Raw genomic sequence first — 22,300 nt, 5'->3', positions numbered from 1 at the left:
CAAGATTGCTTTGGCTATTGGGGTCTTTTCTGGTTCCATACAAATGTTAGGATTGTTTGTTCTAGCTCTGTGAAGAATGCTGGTGTTATTTTGATAGGGATTGCAGCCACCTGCAGTTTTTAATTGCCCTACACAGTTGGAGCAGGGTGCCCACCAGAGCCAATTGTCTATGCTCCCAGAGAGACTGGGGGACATGGGTGATATCTCCTTTGATGTTTTCAGTTCTTTCTCTCTCTCTCTTTTTTTTTTTTTTTTTTTTGAGAAAGAGAGAGAGTGTGCACATGTGAATGTGTGAGCAGGTGAGGGGCAGAGAGAAACTGAGAGTGAGAGGGAGAGACAGAGAATCTTAAGCAGGTTCCATGCCTAGCACAGAGCCTGATGCAGGGCTTGACCTCATGACTGAGATCATGACTTCAGCTGAAACCAAGAATCAGATGCCTGACTGAGCCACCCAGGCACCCCAGTGTTTTCATTCCAAAAAGATGGCTCCCAGGTCCCTGAGAAAGACATTCTTGGATTATAAGACCATCAAGAGATTGGGAAAAGATCTGTATATATGTCAAAGGGGCAGAGAAAGAATTTACAATTTCAAGTTTTCTAAAGTAAATGCTCTAAGAAAAGGGAGGTTAAGTGCCTATCATCAGGAAGAAACCTATCTAAACTTTAGTCAAGGTGAGGCAAATGTTAAAGCCATCTTGGCTGCACTCTAAGCAATACATAAATGCACCACAAAATTTGTTCCTGCTGCTTGAGAACAATCTTGAACCCAGGGATACATTAACTTGGAAATTTTGGGTCCCTGTGTGTGTACTTGCTTACAAATCACCATTGAAATAAACTTACTTTCCTTTTAATGCTCTCACCCAAGAGTATTTTCATTGATTAATTCAATAAACACTTACGAAGTACATATTCTGTGCTGGGCATCATTTTAGTAGAATAAGATAGAAACTTCTCTTCATCAAAGACACCTCATAGCACTAGAGGAGAAAGATGAGTAAAGGAACATGCAAGATATAATGTGAGATTTCCTCAAAGGTTAAATATGAAGGTACCATTTGAACTAATAATTTGAACTAATAATTCTGCTCCAAGGTATCTACCCAATAGAAAACAGATGTCCACATAAAACCGTGCACAAGAATGTTCATAATAGCATTACTTTTTTAATAATTAGAAACAAATTTTTAAGTTTATTTATTTTGAGAGTGATAAGAATGTGAGTGGGGGAGAGGCAGAGAAAGAGGGAGAATTTCAAGCAGGCCCCACAGGGCAGAGCCCCATGTGGGGCTTGAAGCCATGAAACCGTGAGATCATGACCTGAGCCAAAATCAAGAGTTGGACACTTAATCGACTGAGGCACCCAGACATCCCATATCAGCCTCATATTATGACAGTCAAAAAGCAGAAACAACCCAAATGTCCAGTAAGTGATGAATGGATAAATAAAATATGGCATATCTGTACAACAGAATATTTTTCCGCAGCAGGGAGAAATGGAGCACTCATGTGTGCTAGAACATAAATGAACCTTGACCACAGTATCTAAAGTGAAAGATGCCAGTCATGATGGGCCATACATTGTATGATTCCATTTAGAAGGAATGCCCAGAACAGGGAAACCCATAAAGACAGAAAGCAGATTAGTGGTTGTCTAAGGCTTTGGGGTTGGAGAAAATAGGAAGTGACTGCTAATGGGTATGGGATTTTTTTTTTGGCTGATGAAAGTGTCCTAAAATTGATCATGGTGATGGTTCAGTATCTTTACAAAATTATGGTTGTGGAGAAATGAGAAGAGCACTGGATTTGACATTAGACCGGTTTGAATCCCACAAGTGTTGGATACTTGATTTGCCCGATGATATGTCCTTTCTCCTGTGTTCTCCACCTCACTGAATGGTCTTGCCATCCATCCCCCAAGCTACCCAAACTAGAAACGCGGGAGCCATCTGAAAGCACATCTCTCACCCTCTCATTGCTCTTAGCTAATTAGTTGAGTCCTACTGATTCTTTTTTTTTTTTTTAAGTTTGTTTGTTTGTTTATAGAGAAAGAGAGAGAAAAAAAGAAAGAGAGCACCCATGTAAGTTGGGGAGGGGCAGAGTCTCAAGTAGGCTCCATGCCCAGTGCAGACCCTGGATTCATGACCTGAGCCAAAATCAAGAGTCAGGTGCTCAACTGACTGAGCCACCCAGTGTCCTACTAATGATTCTTTCTTCAGTCTTTTAAATGCTCTGTGTTCTCCATTCCTGCTCCTCCTACCTTTCACTGACACCATCTCCCACTGGACTACTACAAAAGTCTTCTCTAAGTCCTAGTTAGCCCTTTAACATAATCCCTCCACCCTCCACATCACTGGGAGGGTAGTGTTCCTAAAAACAAAACAAACAAAAAAACCCAAACACACACACACAAAATCCCTCCTGTCACTTTACTCAAGATCATTGAATGGTTCATGATTGTGTCCTGATAGCAAACACATATCTAGTCATCCATGAATGCCAGGCATCATTCTAAGGACTTTGGATGCACTAATTCCAATCCTCAGGTCAGTCTACATGGCAGAAGAGGGGATTAGGCACAAAGAGGTCAAATGACTTGCCCAAGGCCATGCAGATGGCCAAGTGCGAACCTGGGGTTGAATCCAGGGAGCCTGGGAAGGCTCTGTGCTTACAGCCCACATACTAGGCTGCCTCACAAAGATGGAGACCAAACTCCATCCCTTCACCTCAGCCCTGCCTACCGCCAGCCCCCCACATGCTCCTGGGCTCTGGTATTACTGAACTGTCTCCATTTCCTCAAAAGGGCCTCACTTAGCCTTGCCATCCCAGACATGGCCAAGAAGTTCACTGGTGAGACAACCGGGGGACAGGCCTCCCATGAGTGCCCCCCACTCTCCCTACACCTTTGGGTAAGTGTGGGCTGTGCTCTAGGCCTAGTGATGGTCACCATTAAGAAAACTCTCAACAATGACCAAAGCACAACTCTTCAGCTAGTAACAGAGTCGAGTATGGTTCATAATCAACGACAGTGTGAAGAACACATTTCCAGAGGGGCCGCATTCTGATAGCCCCACAGAGCTGTGATCCATTAGTGTTCTCACTTCTAGGAACTCATTTTCTCTCCCACATGGGGTGTGCTTTTGTCTCCTTCTAAACACCCATACTCCGCTGTGGGCTTTTCACACACTGTGTGCTGCTCTCCTTCCACAGTGAAAGGCTCACTGCCTCTTTTCCTCAAAGTCTTGGAAGGGTGCTGGGAGGCCCGGAGCTGGGGTCTGTGTTTTGCTTGACAGTGACCATCATCAGCTGGGCAACATGTCAAGGTGAGGCGTACTCTGGTTACAGTCCTAAAAGCCCATGTATCCACGTGAGGGTTGCCTGAGGGGGTCTTCCAGGCTCTCTGGTCCCCCCTGGCCTGACATCTCAAAGTCTCCCACTAAGGCCCTCTTCCCACCTCCCACCTTAGCCTCCAGGACCAGGGTCTCCTCCCCCGAAGCAGATGCCAGGAGGTCTTTGAAATCCTGAGTCTGGGGCTGGGATTCCAATAGTAACTCCTTGGGTGCGGATCTTGGAAAGGCCTCTTCAAAACTGTCTCGGCTGGGGCCCCGATGACAGGCTCTGCTTCACTGGAGGTTTGCAGGACGCCAAAATCATCTCCGGTGCTCCAGGAGGAGCAGCCAATGGAAGCTGCGGCTGAGACCCCTCCCACTCTCCCCCATGGGCACCCGGGTCTCCTGCCTCCCTCCCCACTGGCACGCCTGGCACAGAAGGGAAGACCTGGCAGCTGGCGTCAGGGTCTGCAGAACCCTCTCCGTCTGCCTTGTGGTTCCAAAGATGGCCTGGAGACAGCTGCTTCTTGCCTCCTGTCTCTCCGCTGCTGTGCTCCTCACCAGTGAGTATGGGGAGGTTCCAGGAAGCGCCGGTGTTAGGTGAGGCTGCTCAGGTGGCCCAGGTGGAAAGGGGGGTGCTTACTGTGCAGACGGCTGTGTCTGATGTGTGTGTGTATAACACAATACAACACAGAGAAAAGAGCCTGCCTGCTGGCTTCCTGGGGAGGCTGCTCTGTGGCTGCTCTGTGAGGGGCCCGGGACCCCACACTGGGGCCTAGGAAGGACTGTCCCAGCCCAGCTCAGGGCGAAGGCTCCCCTGGGGTGCTGCAGAACTCACGCTGTGCTCTCCCACAGTGCTGCAGGAGGGCACTGGTACATCAGTGGGCAGCCAGCAGGAGGCAGCACAAGACACCCAGGAAGGTGAGTGTAAGGGCCACCCAGGGGTGCAGGGTTACTGAGGTGCCCTGGTGAACCCGTGCTGGTCGTGACCGACCTCTCCTGGGTTTCAGATGTGGAACAGAAGATCTTCATGCAGGAATCAGATGCCTCAAATTTCCTCAAGAGGCGTGGCAAGCGGTCCCCGAAGTCCCAAGATGAGGTCAACGGTAAGGATGCTGGAGGTCTGCCTTCTGCTTGCCCCTCCCGTCCTCTCTCTCTCCCAGTGGGCTGGGTTGTACGGACAGCAAGGAACTCAAGAGGGCGCAAACTGGGCCGCTGGGTATCAAAGTGACGGCAGCTCTGAATTAGAAATTACACATGTCCTCAATTACAGGTCACGTCTTTGACTACACTGTCAGGGTAAGAAGCAGAAAGGGCCAGTGCTACATCAAATGCACTTAATAGAGGTGAGATGCATCCCAATTTTGGAGAAGTTTAAAACATTAAGGAGACTGGAGCGCCTGGGTGGCTCAGTTGGTTGAGCATCCGACTTCGGCTCAGGTCATGTCTCACGGTGTGTGGGTTCTAGCCCAGCATTGGGTTCTGTGCTGACAGCTAGCTCAGAGCCTGGAGCCTGTTTCAGATTCTGTGTCTCCCTCTGTCTCTGACCCTCCCCTGCTCACGCTGTCTCTCTCTCTCTCTCAGAAATAAATAAAACATTAAAAAAAAAAAACATTATGGAAAATATGTTCTAGTCAGGAGGAAACACAGTATCTGTGTATGCTTTTTGAACTATGAAACAGTGCCTCATGTGTGAGAGAAACAGCACTGCAAACATGGAGAGGGCAGCTGGGACTAGGAGCTGGGAATTTGGGTCTGGTGACAGCTGTGCTAAGTGGCCTTGGCCACTTCCTCCCCACTGGGCCCAAGTTTCCTTATTTATAAGCCCCTGAGATTGTGGTATTCGGCCGGCAGTGGTTTCTTTTTTGCGTGCTTTCTTTTTTTAATTTTCATATCCAAAGCATTTGGAAGGCTTTTGAGCTTGGGAGTGTGTCTCCTTCGTCTGAAGTAGGCCCTGGTGTCCCCTGCCTGCCTGGCAGGGACCCTCATTTCCATGACCTGCCGACCCTTGAAGGCATTTGAGTTTTCTGCTCTTGAACTAGATTCTTCCAAGGACTCTTGAGCTCTGTTTCCAAGACTATGACTTGATTCATTACTTGTGTGTGTGCCTGAATAAACTCTTTGTGTCCCTCGGCACACTCGGCAAGGTAACTAGCACAGTAAAAAGAAGAGGACTGCTTTCAAATAATGAGAATGCTTGGAGATGAAATTCCTTCCCCCCCACCCCCCAACTGAGTAAGTATTAGCCACACTGGGAAAACCTCCAGGCCTCATACAACTTGAGATTTAGAAGTTAACAAATGGCAAGAAACGCTAAAAGGGCTGTGATGGATGGAGCCCGGGCAATTCTTGATGGAAATCAGAGAAGCAACCTCCTGGCAGATTTCCAGTGGGGAGCGGGTGTAAATTCAGGACAGGCGAATAATTTCCATCCTCATCAGCTGGTTCAGAGCCATGAGGGGCGTGGTGAAGTCAGAGGTCCCTCACCTCAAACAGAAGCTCTGCATCAGTCGTGGGGGGCCCAGGACAGCCTGAAGACACAAGATGCCCCTCAGCGCACCTGCTGTCACTCCCGTGCACGGGAGCTGGCCAATCATGTCTGAGGGTGGGTAAAAGGCATGTGACACTGATACACTGGAATCTGGAATGAGGAAGCAGGCATTTGACATCGCTAAGCTTCTGGGTAAAGACGCAGGTTCCCTTTACATGAGGAGGAACTAATCCCTTCCTGAGAAGAGACACACACAGTGTGCACGATGCTCAGTGTCAACGTGGCATTTTGTCCCAACTTTCTTGGCCATTGCTGAGTGACAGGTCCCATTTGTGGCAGCTCCAAAAATGTAATTTGGGAAGACAATTTCTTTTTTGAAGTACATAGGAATGGCCAATGCTTCTTTAGGAATTGCTGATGGATGGCTCCTTAAGGCCTTGCTTCCTAGACTCCTTCCCTCCCATCCTCAGTGGCTTTCTGGTACCTGGAGCAAGAATGGAGCTCATGGTGGGTCATAAGGAAGATGGTGCCATGACAGGTATGTTCTGGGCCAAGGGGTGCAGTATGAGCGACTGGGGCTCTGGCTCGTCCCAAGTTGTGCCCCAACCAACTGTGTGACATTGATTAGGTCACTGCACCTCTCTGAGCCTCAATTACCTCCTAAGAACTGTGTGGATGTGGGCAAGGGTGGGTGGGTGGAGGTGTGGGAAAGGAAATTCCTTCCACCAGACTCAAGAGTCTGTGCCTTTACTATGTGGGTAAAGGCACAAGTGTGGGATGAACATGGGATTTACTGAAGGAATCTGCACGGAGACCAAGTCACAGTCAACTGGGTCTTTAATCTGAGTTAATAATAATATAATGTAATACAAACAACTAGTATTTAATTATTGTAAGCCCCAAACTTTTAAAGATTTCAGATGGTTTACTGTATAATTTCACAAAGGAATACTTGATTGTTTATCCTAATACCACTGTAATATGGAGTGGGGCAGGAAATCAATGGCTTCCTCAGTTTCTCTGCTTCCATCATCACTGTCCCCCCCGCCCCCGACTTCTTACATAGCAAGCTGGTGGGGGTGACAGCACATTAGTCTCCCCCTCTTTGATGTGATTGTACGAGGGGGGTGTGAGGTGTCCTTCAGGGTCCTGTTGTTCTTCCTGCACCAGACACGGCCTTCCTGATGTTGTGGATTTGTCCAGTTGATGCCCAGTTAAAAAAATTTTTTAATGTTTATTTTTGAGAGAGAGACACAGAGCGTGAACAGGGGACGGACAGAGAGAGAGGGGACACAGAATCCAAAGCAGGCTCCAGGCTCTGAGCTGTCAGCACACAGCCTGATGAGGGGCTTAAACTCATAAACCTCGAGATCATGACCTGAGCCCAAGTCCGATGCTCAAATGACTGAGCCACCAAGGCGTCCCAAGTTGAAGTCTAGTTAAAAGAAGTTTTTTGATACTAAGAGAGCTCTTGATAACTTCCTCCAGACAACCAGAGCCCTCACACCAAAGAGGTCCAGATTTAAGGGTATAAGTGGATGAACTTGGAAACTACTTTACACCTAAAAATCTACAATCTAGAATGGTTTTTTTTCAGGCTAAATTAAATTGTGAAGTATGGTGAGGTGTGATGTGCTAGTTCAGATGGGGATTCCCACTGGAGCTCAAGGTGCTGCTGCTGTAAGATTTCTCATTAAAAGAAAACAGCCAACTGGACTAGAATGCATCACTGTACAAAAGAAGCAATACGTGCAGTTGGTGTTTCCATCATCAGGGAGTTTACCTCATCACCTAACACCCTATTCCAGTTATCTATTGCAGTGTAGCCATGGATTCTCAAAATTTAGTAGCTTAAAAACCACATCTATTGCCTTCTAGTTGCTGAGGCCAGCAGTCCAGAGACGCCTTACCTAGGTACTTCAGGCTTAGCATCCTTCCTAAGCTACAGTCATCTCAAGGCCTGACCGCAAGATCTGCCTTGTCAAGCAAGCCCTGGGGCCTTGCTGACTATCAGTCAAGGCCACTAGTTCCTTGCCAGGAGTGGGACTCTCCTTAAGACAGCTTACAACATGGCAGCTGGCTTCCAGCAGAGCAAAAGAGGCCCAAGAAGGAAGCCACATTCCATCATGGTCTGCCATCTCCTGTTCATTAGAAGAGAATCATTAAGGCCAGCCCACACAAAGGGAGGGAAGTGCCTAAGGGAATGGAGAACAAAGATCATCTCAGACTTCCCAACTCATGCCATGATTGTGCCCTCTATACACTTCTATCACAGCAATCATAATGGTAGGTATGGTTTAAAAAAAAAAACTTTTTAAATGTTTTATTCATTTTTTGAGAGACAGATAGAGAGAGAACATGAGCAGGGGAGGGACACAGATTTCAAAGCAGGCTCCATGCTGTCAGTGCACAACCTGAAGTGGGTTCAAACTCAAAAACCACAAGATCATAACCTGAGCCACAGTCGAACGCTGAACAGACTGAGCCAGCAAGGTGCCCCTGGGCATGACTTATTCTTTCTTTCTCCTAATCTGAACTATAGGCCCCTAAAGTAGAGGGACACAACCTTTCTTACTTGCCCTTTTAATCTCAGTGCCTAGCACACATTTTGGCTGTGACAGGTGCTCAAAGACATTGGACTTGAAGGTATGAATGTGAAATTGACTTCAAGTGGACGACTCCCTCTGGATTCACTTCTGATCACATTATTCCTAGTTTCTTTTCTTTTTAAAAAAATTTTTTTAATGTTTTATTTCTGAGAGAGACACAGCATGAGCCAGGGGAGGGTCAGAGAGAGAGGGAGATACAGAATCCGAAACAGGCTCCAGGCTCTGAGCTACCTGTCAGCACAGAGCCTGATGCGGGGCTCAAACCCATGAACTGTGAGATCATGACCTGAGCCTAAGTCAGATGCCCAACCGACTGAGTCACCCAGGTGCCCCAGGATTCCTAGTTTCTAACTGGCCCTGTAGACTTGGATGCACCATTAATTTGATGAGTGAAGTTAAACTGCTTTTCTCATTTGCAAAATGGGGTGTTTGGAGGGGGTGAGTTCCTGGGTCCCTCAAGTTTTAAAGTTTAGGTCAGGAGAAAACCATCTAAGCGAAGCCTCCATCCTTTCCCTTCTCTACCCCTCCCAGCCACGTTAAGTTTCTCAGGCAAAACAATCGGGTGTTCCCCTAAATGCATGCAGCTGCCCCCATTCTTGGAGGCAACTCTTGCCTTTTGCCCTTTCCCAGTGGAGAAGAGGCAGAAGCTGCGGGCCGACGAGCTGCGGAGAGAGCACTATGAGGAACAAAGGAACGAGTTTGAGAACTTCGTGGAGGAGCAAAACGATGGTAAGAGCTCTCCAGCCAGGGCCGTCGGGGAAGTGAGCCTTCGCGGGAAAATCAAAAGTTGCCTCCACGTCTCCCTCGATTTAATTTTTTTTTTTAAATATTTTTATTTATTTCTAGGATAGAGAGAGACAGCGTGAACAGGGGAGGGTCAGAGAGAGAGGGAGACACAGACTCTGAAATAGGCTCCAGGCTCTGAGCTGGCAGTCAGCACAGACCCGACACGGGGCCCGAACCCACGAACCGCGAGATCATGACCTAAGTGAAAGTCGGACGCTTAACCGACTAAGCCACTCAGGCACCCCTCGATTTAATTTTTTTTAAATGTTAATTTATTTTTGAGACAGAGTGCACAAGCAGGGGAGGGGCAGAGAGAGAGGAAGAGCGAGGGAATCCCAAGCAGGCTCTGCACCGTCAGCACAGAGCCTGACCCAGGGCTCAATCTCATGAACCATGAGATCATGACCTGAGCTGAATCCAAGAGTGGATGCTTAACTGACCCAGCCACCCAGGTGCCCCATCCCTAAATTTCAATTAGAGGAGGGAAGAGAGGCTCTTTTCAGTTCACATCTATGGGAGTCTTGAAATGGCCATAGACCTTGAGAAGGCGACGTAGAAGACACACATTTAGGTTTCCACTGGCTCAGGGAATTTTTGGCCGGTTCTATTGTCTCCTCCTATGTGGGGAACACTGTGTTCTCTTAGTGCCTTGAGCTAGTGGCTTAGCTCTGGTATAAGTGGGTTGTACCTTTGAAGTGCCTGGGATTCGCATCAATTTAACAGTTCTAGGAACTATTCATTCTGGAAAACCAAGGCCTTCATTTACCTATTCACTCTAACCAGCATTTTATTTGATGGCTGTAAGCAAGCTCTTGTGAAGCCCCCACACTCTCTTCAGGCAGGACCTTAAGTTTTTCAGTTGGCTCCCTTGATCTGACAGTGTCACCTGTCCTCAGAATAACTGCTAGTTGAGGTTCACCCTCCATCCCTTAGAAGCAAATGCTGAGGGACTATCATGGGTAAAGGAAAAGACTCGAATTTCCAAAGGAGGACGTTTAGGCAAGTGGTCTGAGAGAGACCAGAGTGACCTTCCTGAGAGCCTGAGAACCGCATCTCCAAGGCCCATCAGCCCACCTGGGACACTGGACCTGTTCTGTTGTGGCACCTGGTTGCACCTCTACTCAAATCCACCAGCTTTACGAGACAAAGATACCTGTGAATTCTGCCCCTGAAAGTGCCAGGAGTAAGCAGTGTGCTGAGCCCCTACTTGTGAGGTCTGTGTGGCAGCACCTATCTGCTTCCACCTTCAAAGCCAGAATGCTGAGTCAGGCCATCTAGGCTTGGCTGCAGATGCTCAGGTACAAGTGGCTCCCTGCACAGAAGTCACACTGCTTGGGCCTTTGGGCCTTTACCAGGGAGGCCTTCCCTTTGTGTAAGTGAAATGGGGTAAGAAATGTTTGGCATGACCTGGAGGAAAAAAACTTCTATGTCAAAATCACGCTCTCAGAGTTGGCAGAAAGTAGCTGGTCTAACTGGCCTGAAGAGGGGCTGAAGGGCTGAAGGCTAACACCCCTAAGCTCCAGCCTGGACCTGACTCTGAGCTCCGGGCTGTCTGGGATACCAACAAGCCCCAAAGGGGATTTCAGCATCAAGGGCTGCAACCGATTCCAAGCTCACATAGGAAGAAAACATACCCAGCAGCCATGACTCCCAATACCCAGTGGTAACAAGGGGCCTTCCTGTTGAGGGCATCTGGCTTTCGTGGTGCTAAGGACCATTGGGTCCCTGCACCCTGAAGTCACCAGGCTATCCTGCTAGCCCTGCTCCAGAGAATGAGGTTCACGAAGTCTGGTTTCACAGGCTTTTTGGTGATGAAGCCCACATTTGAGAAAACATAGGCAAGGAAGACTTTTGGGGTTCTGAATCCTTGATACAATCTTCTTCTGTTAGAACTTCCCATCCTCCCAATGTTTCCCACAAATACTTATAGATCGTGATAAGATACATAAAATTTGCCATTTTAGCCATTTTTAAGCATCCAATAGCACTTAGTAGGTTCACACTGTTGTGTAACCAACACCACTATGTATTTCTAGAATCCTTTCATCCCCTCAAAGAGAAACTCTGTACCCACTACACAAAGTCATTCCCCTTTCCCCATAGTCTCTGGTGACCTCTCCCACATTTTGGTCTCTAGGAAATCTTTCTAGGTATTTTACAGAAGTGGAATCACTTCCGGTATATTTCACTGAGCACGTTTCGAGGCTCACTCATGTCATGGCCTGTGATCAAGAATTTCACTCCTTGTTATGACTGAATACGTACACATGTGTGTTTAACTTTTTGTTTACCTATTCATTTGTTCAGTATTTTCACTTCCCTTAGGAATATACCTAGCAGTGGAATCGCTGGGTTATGTGGTGATGCCTTACAGGTGCTTTTTTACACAGTGAAGGAGTTGTGAAGTATGCTTGTGCTTTAATGGTACCTAATGACAGGCAATACAGACTTGGCATCACCTAATTCTACAACTGAACAAAGGTGTTACTCAGAAACATGTCGTATTGAAGAAAGCAAAATCAAGACTTTCTTAATCATGAAACAAGACCTTATCACTCATTAAAAAGTCCCTTCTGTTCTTGTTTTATTCTTTAAAGTTTATTTATTTTTGAGAAAGAGAATGTGTGCATAAGCAGGGGAGGGGCAGAGAAAGAAAGGGAGACACAGGATCTGAAGCAGGCTCCAGGCTCTGAGCTGATGCAGGGCTTGAACCCACGAATCACAAGATCATGACCTGAGCCAAAGTGAGACACTTAACTGACTTAGCCACCCAGGTGTCCCTTTTCTGTTCTTTTTAGCCTTTTACTTTGGAAAAGTTTAACACATGATTATCAAATTTCCCCGCACTTTGCTTCATCCATGCCCTTTCCTAGTTTTTTAAAACATGATTTTAGGGGCACCTGGGTGGCTCAGTCAGTTAAGTATCCAACTCTTGATCCTTGTTCAGGTCATAATCTTACAGTTTCGTGAGTTTGAGCCCCACATCGGGCTTTATGCTGACAGTGTGGAGCCTGCTTAGCATTCTGTCTCCCATTCTGTCTACCCTTCCCCCGCCTGCTATCTCTAAGTAAATAAACTTAGAAAAGTAAAAATTTTAAAAAAGCCACATAATTTTTAAAGCCTGAGGAAAAATTTCAATGCCATTGCTTGAAGTTGACAATTATTTTCTTCCATGATTTTTTCTGTCTGTAATGCCCATCATCTCTTTTCATTACTGTTCTGTTACCTTTATACTTTGTTTCTTAGTTATTATTTTTTAAATGTTAATTCTTTTGAGACACAGAGATAGAATGTGAGTGGGGGTAGAGTAGAGTGGGAGATGCAGAATCTGAAGCAGTCTCCAGGCTCTGACCTGTTAGCACAGCGCCTAATGCAGGACTCAAACTCACAGATGGTGAGATCATGACCTGAGCTGAAGTCGGACGTTTAACCAACTAAGCCATCCAGATGCCCCAGTTGTTACTTCTTTGAGTCAGTTTCTGGTGAAGGCTGTTCCCCATTGGTGATTATGCAGGGTAAGGAGCACTGAACTGGGACACAGACCTTGAATGGCTGGCTCTACTGGCTACCAGCTCTTTCACCTCCTGGGCATGGCTCTCACCCCTACCCACTGCTCCTCACATCTTTCACTTCAGACCTTCTGTTACCAACGCACCTAGGCACAGTTTGTTCACGTCATCACAGGGTAGGCAGTTTGGGTTGATGGCTGCCAAGAGCCTGGTGGCTCTCTGCAGGTCAGAGTGCTCTCCATACTAATATGATGACTTCACCTCTCCTCCCCAGAACAGGAAGAGAGAAGCCGGGAAGCTACTGAGCAATGGCGCCAGTGGCATTATGATGGCCTGTACCCATCTTATCTCTATAACCGTCACCACATCTGACCTCATCTTGACAGGACCAGGAAGACGGAGCTTGAAACTCACAAACCTACTCCAGGTGTCTGAACAATGCTTTCACACCAACAGGGCCCTTCAAAGGGTCTCAACTAGGGGCTGGCCGCGGTAAACACGCATGCCCTTTGTTCTGATGGATTAAGATGCCCTAGCTTTTGCTTCTTTGTAGATGGTTTTTCTGAGGTGAGCCAAAACACGTGTGGGGGTGCCAGCACTAAACCTACAGTGACTTCCCCTTACTTAGCCACTGTTCCCACAGTCAAGACTCTTGTCCTGTACAACTATGAAAAGGATCGCAATAAAGAGAAAAGACAATGTGTTCACTTATGGCTTAGAAATAAAATTGCTGAGTCACTTTGTCATCTTCTGAAATCTCACACAGCCACGGCAACTCATCTCCCTTGAGTGACACATGTCCCTCTCAGTGATTTGGGCTTCTGAAAGCCTAAGCCTAAACTCCAGGAGTGCTGCTCACTAGTTTCTGTGTCTTGGCAGTCACGCAAATGCGAGAGAGATGTTAACACAGTGGTTTTGGTCAGACCCTTCTCTGGAGAGACTCAAGGTTGAACTGTGGTTTCCTAAGTTCATCCCTCAGAAGCCAGGCTTACACTAAGGCTGGCTGTGGCCAAAACCATAAAGCAGCTGAAATCTGGCATGGGGGTCAGTGACCTCACTCCTCACAGTGCCTGTGGTAGCTCAGGGCTGCCATAACAACCCATAACAAACTGGGTGGCTTGGAACAGTAAGAATTTATTCTCTTTCAGCTGTGGAGGCTGGAGGTCCCAATTCAAGGTGTCTGCAGAGCCGTCCCTCCCTCTCCTTAGGGGAGGGTCCTGCCTTGCCTGCTGCAGCTTCTGGTGGCTCCAGGGCATCCCTGGCTTGGGCTGTGTCACTCCAATCTCCCTGCCTGTTGTCACAGGGCCCCTGTGTCTCTCTTCTCTTCTTGATATAACTTTTTTAAAAAAGTTTATTTTGAGAGACAGTGAGCAAGAGGGAGGGGTAGAGGCGGGGGAGAGAATCCTAAGCAGGCTCCACACTGTCAGCATGACCCCGATGTAGGGCTCGAACCCATGACCCATGAGTTCATGACCCGCGCCAACATCAAGAGTCGTATCCTTAACCGACTGAGCCACCCAAGTGCCCCTGTATTTTCTTACACAAACTCCAAGTACGAGCTGAACTGGCCTTCAGAAGCTAAGAAGGGCACCGGGCAAACTCTGTCGTTAAATGTTGCGTGGGCAGGTGGAATAGAGGAGTTGCTCTCTTCTCAGGAGCATGGGGTTCACCCTTTGGAGAGTCAGGCTTGGGGCTCAAGTCCCAGCACAACCAAAGCCAGAGCAGCACCCAGTGTTGCAGCAGCCGGATGAACTTCTGTCGAATGAATGTGCCTCGAGGACTGGCAGCCGGGTCTTCAGAACACTCAGATTATGCTCATTAGGAAACTGCCGAGGGGTGTGCTCGCCAAGTCAAATTAGAATGCTTCCAAAAGGAAACCAGGAGAGTGATGGAGTTTTCCTCAGAACTGGAAAAATATGCACAAAGCATTCAACTGAAAACTGCCATTTCACCACTTAAAATGTTCTTTATACTTTCACTCCTTACCTAATTCCCAAACCCCCAACATCTCAGATCTTTTTTTTTTTTAAACAGGATATTTCCACTAGAAAATTATTTTATTTACAACAGGTGCTCACTGCAGCAAATTCAAGCAGCACAGAAATCCATTACACATGGGGCACCTGGCTGGCTCCGTAGAGTGTGCAACTCCTGATCTCAGGGTTGTGGGTTCGAGCTCCACATTGGGTATAGAGATTACTTAAAAATAAAAAAAAAAATTTTTTTTTAAAAGAAATAAATCCAGTACACATGATGAATTCTGCCTCCTTGCCTCTTTAATTCAAGGTAGCCCTGTCAGTAGTTTGGGGGGGCATCCTTCCACTTTTTAAAAACTTATTTTGAGAGAGAGACAGAGAGGTGCCCGTGAGTAGGGGAGAGGCAGAGAGAGAATCCCAAGCAGGCTCTGCACACTGAGGAGGCCGAGGTGGAGCTCCACCTCTGGAACTGTGAGATCATGACCTGAGCCGAAATCGAGATGCTTAACTGACTGAGCCACCCAGGCACCCCTCCTTCTACTTTTTCTGTCTGTTCTCATACATATACTTCATTCTTTAGAAGGGCAACAGAACACATAAGTACGCAAACCCAGCTAGCCCCACACTCCATGCAGGAAGGAGCGAGTTAGCAGATCTTGGCCACAAGGAACTGGCTGAGACCAGAAGTTGGGCCCTGAAAGCCCCCTCTAATGAGAGCATTAGCCTTGAACAAGTGGCTCATTATTATTATATTGTCATGGGCCTGTTCCTTGCTTCTTTCCATGAGCAAGAAGCAGCATGGAACAGGATTCTTTTACCAGAAGGCCCCTCACGGTGGAGTAGGTGCAGCTCTGTCCAGTGCCGGCACACTTCTGTGAAGTAAGGGCTACTCAAGGGGTTGTCTGTGCTCTCTTGAGTTTCCTCTCAATAAGCCCTATTTTATATTTCTATCACATGGCCCCCGTGGGGGGGGGGGGTGTTTGTGTGTGTCTTTGCTCCCTTTGTATGTCAGTGAATACGCTAGACTTTATGTACCCGTTCCTCCATTATTGAGGTAGATTTCTGGAAATGAAATGGTAAGTCATAACTTACACACATTAGTATTTTTAAAAATTTTTATGCTTATTTATTTTTGAGAGACAGAGTGTGAGTGGGGGAGAGGCAGACAGAATGCAAAGCAGGCTCCAGGCTTCGAGCCATCAGCACAGAGCCTGATGTGGCGCTCAAACCCACAAACCGTGAGATCATGACCTGAGCTGAAGTCGGACCTTAACCGACTGAGCCACCTAGGTGCCCCATAACTTACACACATGTTAAACTAGATAGTAAGATTTCTCTTCAAAGAGGTTACATGCTTTCTACCACTGGATGGACACCTTTGCCAATCATTTCTTAAACCAAGCAAACTGAGGGTACTGGCAGAAATGTGAGGAAGGGGGAACTCTTTCATGATACACTAGCCATGTGCCTCCTCAGACAGCAAATGTCCCCTTCTGTTCTAGTCTCCACACTACACTTCAGCAGGTTAGTAGTGCACACTCCGTCCACAGCAGACACACATTCCCACCAGCCACCCCACTGCCCTTAGCCTGTTTTCTCCTTAGGATACCTGCTCTTCTCTGCAGCCTTCACTGAAAGTACCAGCAGCTTTAAATGAGAATGTGATCACACTGGAAAAAACTGATATAAAGTAAAAACTCTGCAGATGCCTTAATATTTCATTACTATTTTTACTTATTATCCAAGGAGACAAATTATTTGAGAAGAGATATTTCAAAGTTTCAAAACATCTCAACAGAAAGGAACAGAGTTCTGCTGTCTGCTTGCCATCTCACATCTCTGATCTAGTAATCTCTACACCCAGTGTGGGGTTCAAATTCACAAGCCCAAGGTCAAGAGTTGCATGCTCTTCTGACTGAGCCAGCCAGATGCCCTCTTCCATCTCTGATCTAAACTGGAGAAAACAGCCAGCTTGGAAGGAATGAAAGTCAAGATGTTTCTCTCTGAATCGCTGGGCAGGAAGATGCAGACATGGGCCCCATCTGCACTGCAGGGGCCTTGGTAGAATGGGCCAGACATACTCCTGCCCCAGTCTTGCTCTAGCAGGAAAGGGTCCTCATAGTACCTAATCCCATACCTAGATGCCTTTTCCCTGAGGTATGTTGAAGTAACACCTGCCTGTCTAACTGGGTTGCCAGGTGAAACAAGGGATGGTGAACCAAGTGGCTGGGGTTGGTAGCTGGGCACAAGCAGCACAAGCCTTGCTGACCACTATCTTGGATAGCGAGGTGGGCCTGCGGGCCGCAGGGCCAGGGTTAACAGGAGAGCTTGTACTTTGCCCACATGAAACTGCCCTCTTGGTTGGCCAGATCCAGTCCCTGAGCTTTTATGTTGGTAACCCTGGGTTAGGAGGAGGGTGTGTATGTTTGCATATCCAGTTGTGCAACAGAGAAAAAGCAAAACCTTAGCCTGCTGTCAACCTTAGCCAGGAAAATGGAGCCACATTTTGCCCCATACTGGTAATAATATATGTGCCCTCTAGTGAGAGCTGGCAACCAGGTGGATGGCAGCTGATGGACTCATGGCCATATCCACAGCCACCCACGCCCATATTAAAGAATGCTGGGTTCATACAAAAGTGAAAAATCAACAACGGTCGGGGTGAGTGGCCGGTTTGAAAGAACAAAACAGCTTGTCTTTGTCTCTTCAATGGCCATGCTTGGCATGTTGGCTCTAGATAAAGCACTGTGGCAGAAATGAGAAATCTACTACCTCGTGTTACCTCTATCCTTAACAAGGGCCCAGTTATGCCTTGGCGATTTCAAATTCTACCCAGAATTCTTTCATTAAAAGCCAATCTCACTCACTCTTCCTGGGCAGGGAGTACATGCCAAACGTAACATGAGCAGGAAATCTCTGCATCACATTTACTAAGAAACTATAATGCAGTGATCTGTATTTTTAGAGACTAGCCTTGTCAAAAGTGTGGCCTTTTGGGCACTGGGTTTTTGTTTTTTATTATTTTTTTCTTAATGTTTATTTTTGAGAAAAAGAGCGCGAACAGGGGAGGGGCAGAGAGAGAGGGAGACACAGAATCTGAAGCAGGCTCCAGGCTCCAAGTTGTTAGCACAGAGTCCGACACGGGGCTCGAATCCACAGATCATAAGATTATGACCTGAGCTGAAGTCACAGACTTAACTGACTGAGCCACCCAGGTATCCCAATAAAATTCATTTTTGACCAATGATGCCCACTTTATTTGTTAAGCCTATTTTCTACCATTAAAAAAATCTGCATAGTTAGAGTTAATAAGTTTTCACAAAGTTGGGGCACTTGTGTAGCTCAGTCAGTTAAGTGTCCAACTTTGGCTCAGGTCACGATCCCACGGTTTGTGGGTTCAAGCCCTGCATCAGGCTCCACCCTGTCACCTTGGGATTCCCTCTACCTCGCTCTCTCTGTCCCTCCCTTCTCTCTTTCAAAGTAAACTTAACAAAGAGGAAAAGCATTTTTTCACATAATTTCTCATTAATTTAGACCAGCAGTAATGAGTCTCGAAAAACACTCTAGTGAGTCTGTATTACTTAAGGAGGAGGAACCCAAACTTTAAACTTTCCTAACTAAAACCAGTAACCCATTAATATGAGGCAGTGAGGTCAGGGTACACTGGATTAGGATTTTATTTGCTTGTGTTTGGTTGTCTGTCACACAGCCAGCACCAAATTGCAGTACCAAGAGGCAAGATGTTTTCTATTTTGTAAAATAACCCAAATATACCCTTAGATTGGCATCCTGAAATCACTGTTCAGAAAAAAACTCATTAGTAAATCACTGAAGACACTATTCCTGTCCCTTAAACTCTAAGGTGCTTGAATGAGTTAGACACCACTGTTGTTTATTTTGGTGTGATAGTTGATTATGTTAAGATAAAGTTCATCACAACCTGAAAATGTACGCAGCCCAGGACTTGACATGGCCTCCCCCTTCTCAAGGTCCAACCCACTGGTACTCAGCTGATCACCAGGGAAGGCCTGAGAAGACAAACACACTATTATTTATAGATCTTCTTGTCCAAACTACTCAGAATATGTCCTTGATACTTAACGGTGAAAAAAAATGATTTCCTCTTTATATTGAGACCAAAAAACAGTCATAGGTAGGAAATGAAGAGTTAAAACCTCTCAGGCAACATGATCCAACACAGAAAATTCTAATCCACAAAAAAGCTGTTAAATATGTAGGTTTAACATGGTCCTAGGATACAAGGTCAGCTGACAAAAATGCACTGCATTTTTATACACTAGCAAGTTAAAAGTGGGAATTACAATGCAAAAAGCAGCCCTTACAATATCATCAAAACTGTAATAAGATGTTTAGAAATAAACAAGACAGAATACAAAAATGATCTGTACACTAAAACTATGTACAGTGCGAACTTTGACAGTTGCTTTCTTTTCTGTAATCCAAGTGCCTGACTTAAACTTCGAGTTAAACTTAAATGAGACACCCACTTCAAAGACAACCATCTCAGACAAACACAGTGCCAGCTTCAGTAGATTCAAGAGTCAGGCCACCACCCCCGAGGACAGTCCTTTGTTTTATTTCTGTAACTGACCACTTGGTTTTTCCCTCTGAGTACTTGATGTTTTAAATTCACCAGTGAAGTGTGAGCCCATGAAATCCTAGGCCCCCACCCTTGACCTCAATGAAAGAGGAACCTCTGGCGCACAAAGCTCCTTCTACCTGAGACCTGGCTGTTTGGCCCGAGGGGTGGTATATAACATTTATTTTTCTGAAGGTTACTGATGATTATTGCTGAAGGGCATCTGGCAGTCATAACAGGAATCACAACACTGGTTACTCACAGGCACCATTACTAATAAACATTGCTGAGAAAAATTAAAGATCTAAATAAATGTAAAGGTGTATTAGGGTCACAGAAAGTCTTAAGATGTCAATCCCCCCAAATCGATCCACAGACTAGTCATAATACCAATTTCAGCAAAGGTTTTTTGAGAACTCAACAAATTGTTTCTAAAATTTACATGGAAATGCAAAGGACCTAGAACAGTCAAAACAAATTTTAAAAAGAACAAAGCTGGGGGTGCCTGGGTGGCTTAGTCGGTTAAACGTCCGACTTTCGCTCAGGTCATGATCTCGCGGTTCGTGGGTTTGAGCCCCGCGTCGGGCTCTGTGCTGACTGCCAGCTCGGAGCCTGGATTCTGTTTCAGTCTGTGACTCCCTCTCTCTCTGACCCTCCCCTGCTCACGCTGTCTCTCTCTCTCTCTCCTAGAAATAAATAAAAATATTTAAAAAAAAAAAAAAAAACAAAGCTGGAGGACTAACACTATCTAATTCCAAGAGTTGTTAGAATTCTAGTGATTAAGATGGTGTGTACTGGCACAAGAATTGACATATATTGTATGAATATATCATTACTGTAACAAAACAGTCCAGAAGGAGACCCCCAAATACACAGCGAACTAATTTTCCACAAAGAAGGTAAGATCATCTAATGGGGGAAATGATCTTTTTTTTTTTTTTTAAATTTAATGTTTTATTTAATTCTGAGAGAGAGAGAGAGGGAGAGAGAGAGAGACAGCATGAGCAGGAGAGGGTCAAAGAGAGAGGCAGACACAGAATCTGAAACAGGCTCCAGGCTCCAAGCTGGCAGTCAGCACAGAGCCAGACGCGGGGCTTGAACCCATGAACCGTGAGATCATGACCTGAGCCGAAGTCGGACGCTTAACCAACTGAGCCACCCAGGCGCCCTGGAAATGATCATCTTTGCACTGAATGATGCTGTAACAACTGAAGGTCCTTTCGGAAAACAATGAACCCCAACCCTTGTATCTCACAGCTTATAAAACGATTAACCGGAAATGGATCGCTGATGAAAAAGTAACAACTAAAACTATATAAAATATTCTGTAAGAACCCCTTTGTGAGTTTAAGGCGGGTAAAAAGTTTCTTAGTTATAAACAAAATGCATGAACCAAAAGGGACTCAAGTGATAAAATGGACTAAAAAAAAAAGGAAACCTGCTCTTTGAAAGACACTGTTAAAAAAAAATGAAAAGGTAAGCCACAAAATGGGAGTAAATATTCATCATACATCTGTCTGCAAAACACTTGTATTGAGAATACAGGAAGAATTCTTACTCAACTCAATAAATAAGTAAACAGATGCTTCGCCAAAGAGGATACAGGAATGGCCAATAGCATATGAAAAGATGTCCAATATAAAGTCTCGAGGACAATGCAAATTACAACTGCAACAAAATCACATATTAGAATGGTTCAATTAAAAACACAGACAGTATCAAATTCTGATGAAAATGTGAAGCAAATGGAATTCTCATACATTATTAATGGGTGTGTAAAATGGTGCAACACCTTTAGAAAACAGTTTAGCAGTTTCTTATAAAGCTAAACATTCTTTTACCTTTTGACCTAGAAATCCCATTCCTAGTTACTTACCTGAGAAACAAACACATGTATCCACAGAAAGACTTCTACTGAATATTGGTAGAGGGTTTATTCAGAATAGCCCCTAACTGGAAATAATCCAACTCAGATGTCCATCAACAGGCAGATAAAAATTTGTGGGGCATATCGAGAGAGCAAGATACTCAGCAATAAAAAAAAAACAATTAACTGATATAGGCAACAACATGGATGCATTTCAAAATACGACGAATGAAGGAAGCCAGATACAAGATTATTTTCTGCATGATTCTATTCATATGACGCTCTAGGAAAGACAGGTCGAAATCACAGTGACAGAAAACAGATCGGGGGGTGGGGGGGAGTGGTGTGTGTGTGTGTGTGTGTGGACTGCCAGGGAAATGGCACAAGCCACTGACGGAATGCAAACACCCCACTTCTTGCTTCTGGTGGTGCTTACATGGTGTATATGCTCAACAAAATTGACTGAATCATACCATTAAAATGTGTGCCTTTTTCTGTGTGAAATTTAGACCTTAATAAAGTTAAGAAAAATTCCAACATGTGCTTGCTTCAGAAGTGCATGTACTAAAACTAGAAAGAAAGTGCATGTACTAAAACTAGAAAGAAAAACACCAATACCAAAGACTTCTCTAAGTCTTTGCTCAGGCCACATTACCACACACTTGGTTCCAATCTGACTTTCAACTCATATTTTCAAATCACTTAATCAATTTCCTAATCCACAAAATATGGATAACTCCCAATCTGGTCTTGCTTGGGGAAAAGTTATATAGTTGCTTATTATTGGTGGACTCGCCTAATTGCTAAAATGTATTAGTAACTCTAAAGTCAATATCTGTGGTGTCTTTTTGGTCATTTTTGGACATGTGCAGAGCAATGAAATAGAGAAGCTGCCCAACACACACATTCCCAGCTGGGCTCAAACAATGTGACATTCTTGCTTGTTGCAGCCCGGATACTGGAAGCAAATTCCTTTTTGTGCCATGTTTTTCACATTTTTGTGCTTTCTGTTGGTGATCTTGTTGTTTAGAATGACCCGAAGCATAAGGCTGAAGCACTGTGGCATCTGGAGAAAAAACGTGGGCTAAGACAACTCCGTGTACTCATGAGCTATGGCACTGCTGGCTGGGCTG

The 22,300-nt window shown here is 45.6% G+C and overlaps 2 protein-coding genes across 4 annotated transcripts in view; one reads left to right on the top strand and one right to left on the bottom strand.

Moving 5' to 3' along the window:
• Positions 1-2,831: 2,831 nt before the first annotated feature.
• On the top strand, positions 2,832-14,064 carry UCMA (upper zone of growth plate and cartilage matrix associated). The gene is made up of 5 exons (XM_039240051.1): positions 2,832-2,850; positions 4,185-4,250; positions 4,340-4,435; positions 9,060-9,158; positions 12,999-14,064. Exons 1-5 carry the CDS (start codon positions 2,832-2,834, stop codon positions 13,094-13,096), a joined length of 378 nt encoding a protein of 125 aa, XP_039095982.1. The 3' UTR covers positions 13,097-14,064.
• A 506-nt stretch (positions 14,065-14,570) lies between these two features.
• The window catches only part of MCM10 (minichromosome maintenance 10 replication initiation factor), a 45,829-nt gene continuing 38,099 nt past the window's right edge, over positions 14,571-22,300 (bottom strand). For 2 of the 3 annotated variants that reach the window (XM_039240045.1, XM_039240048.1), the window contains exon 21: positions 14,571-14,630. The gene's annotated coding sequence lies outside the window, so the exon portion shown is untranslated. Of the gene's footprint in view, positions 14,631-21,752; positions 22,234-22,300 lie in introns of those variants that run through there. The other variant, XM_039240049.1, reaches the window with a different exon arrangement.

This window comes from Hyaena hyaena, unplaced genomic scaffold (genome assembly GCF_003009895.1).
Source record: "Hyaena hyaena isolate Hyena2069 unplaced genomic scaffold, ASM300989v1 scaffold_165, whole genome shotgun sequence".
Taxonomy (NCBI): Eukaryota; Metazoa; Chordata; class Mammalia; order Carnivora; family Hyaenidae; genus Hyaena; species Hyaena hyaena.
The sequence above is the reverse complement of the archived record's forward strand: the minus strand, read 5'-3'. Positions and strand labels throughout refer to the sequence as shown.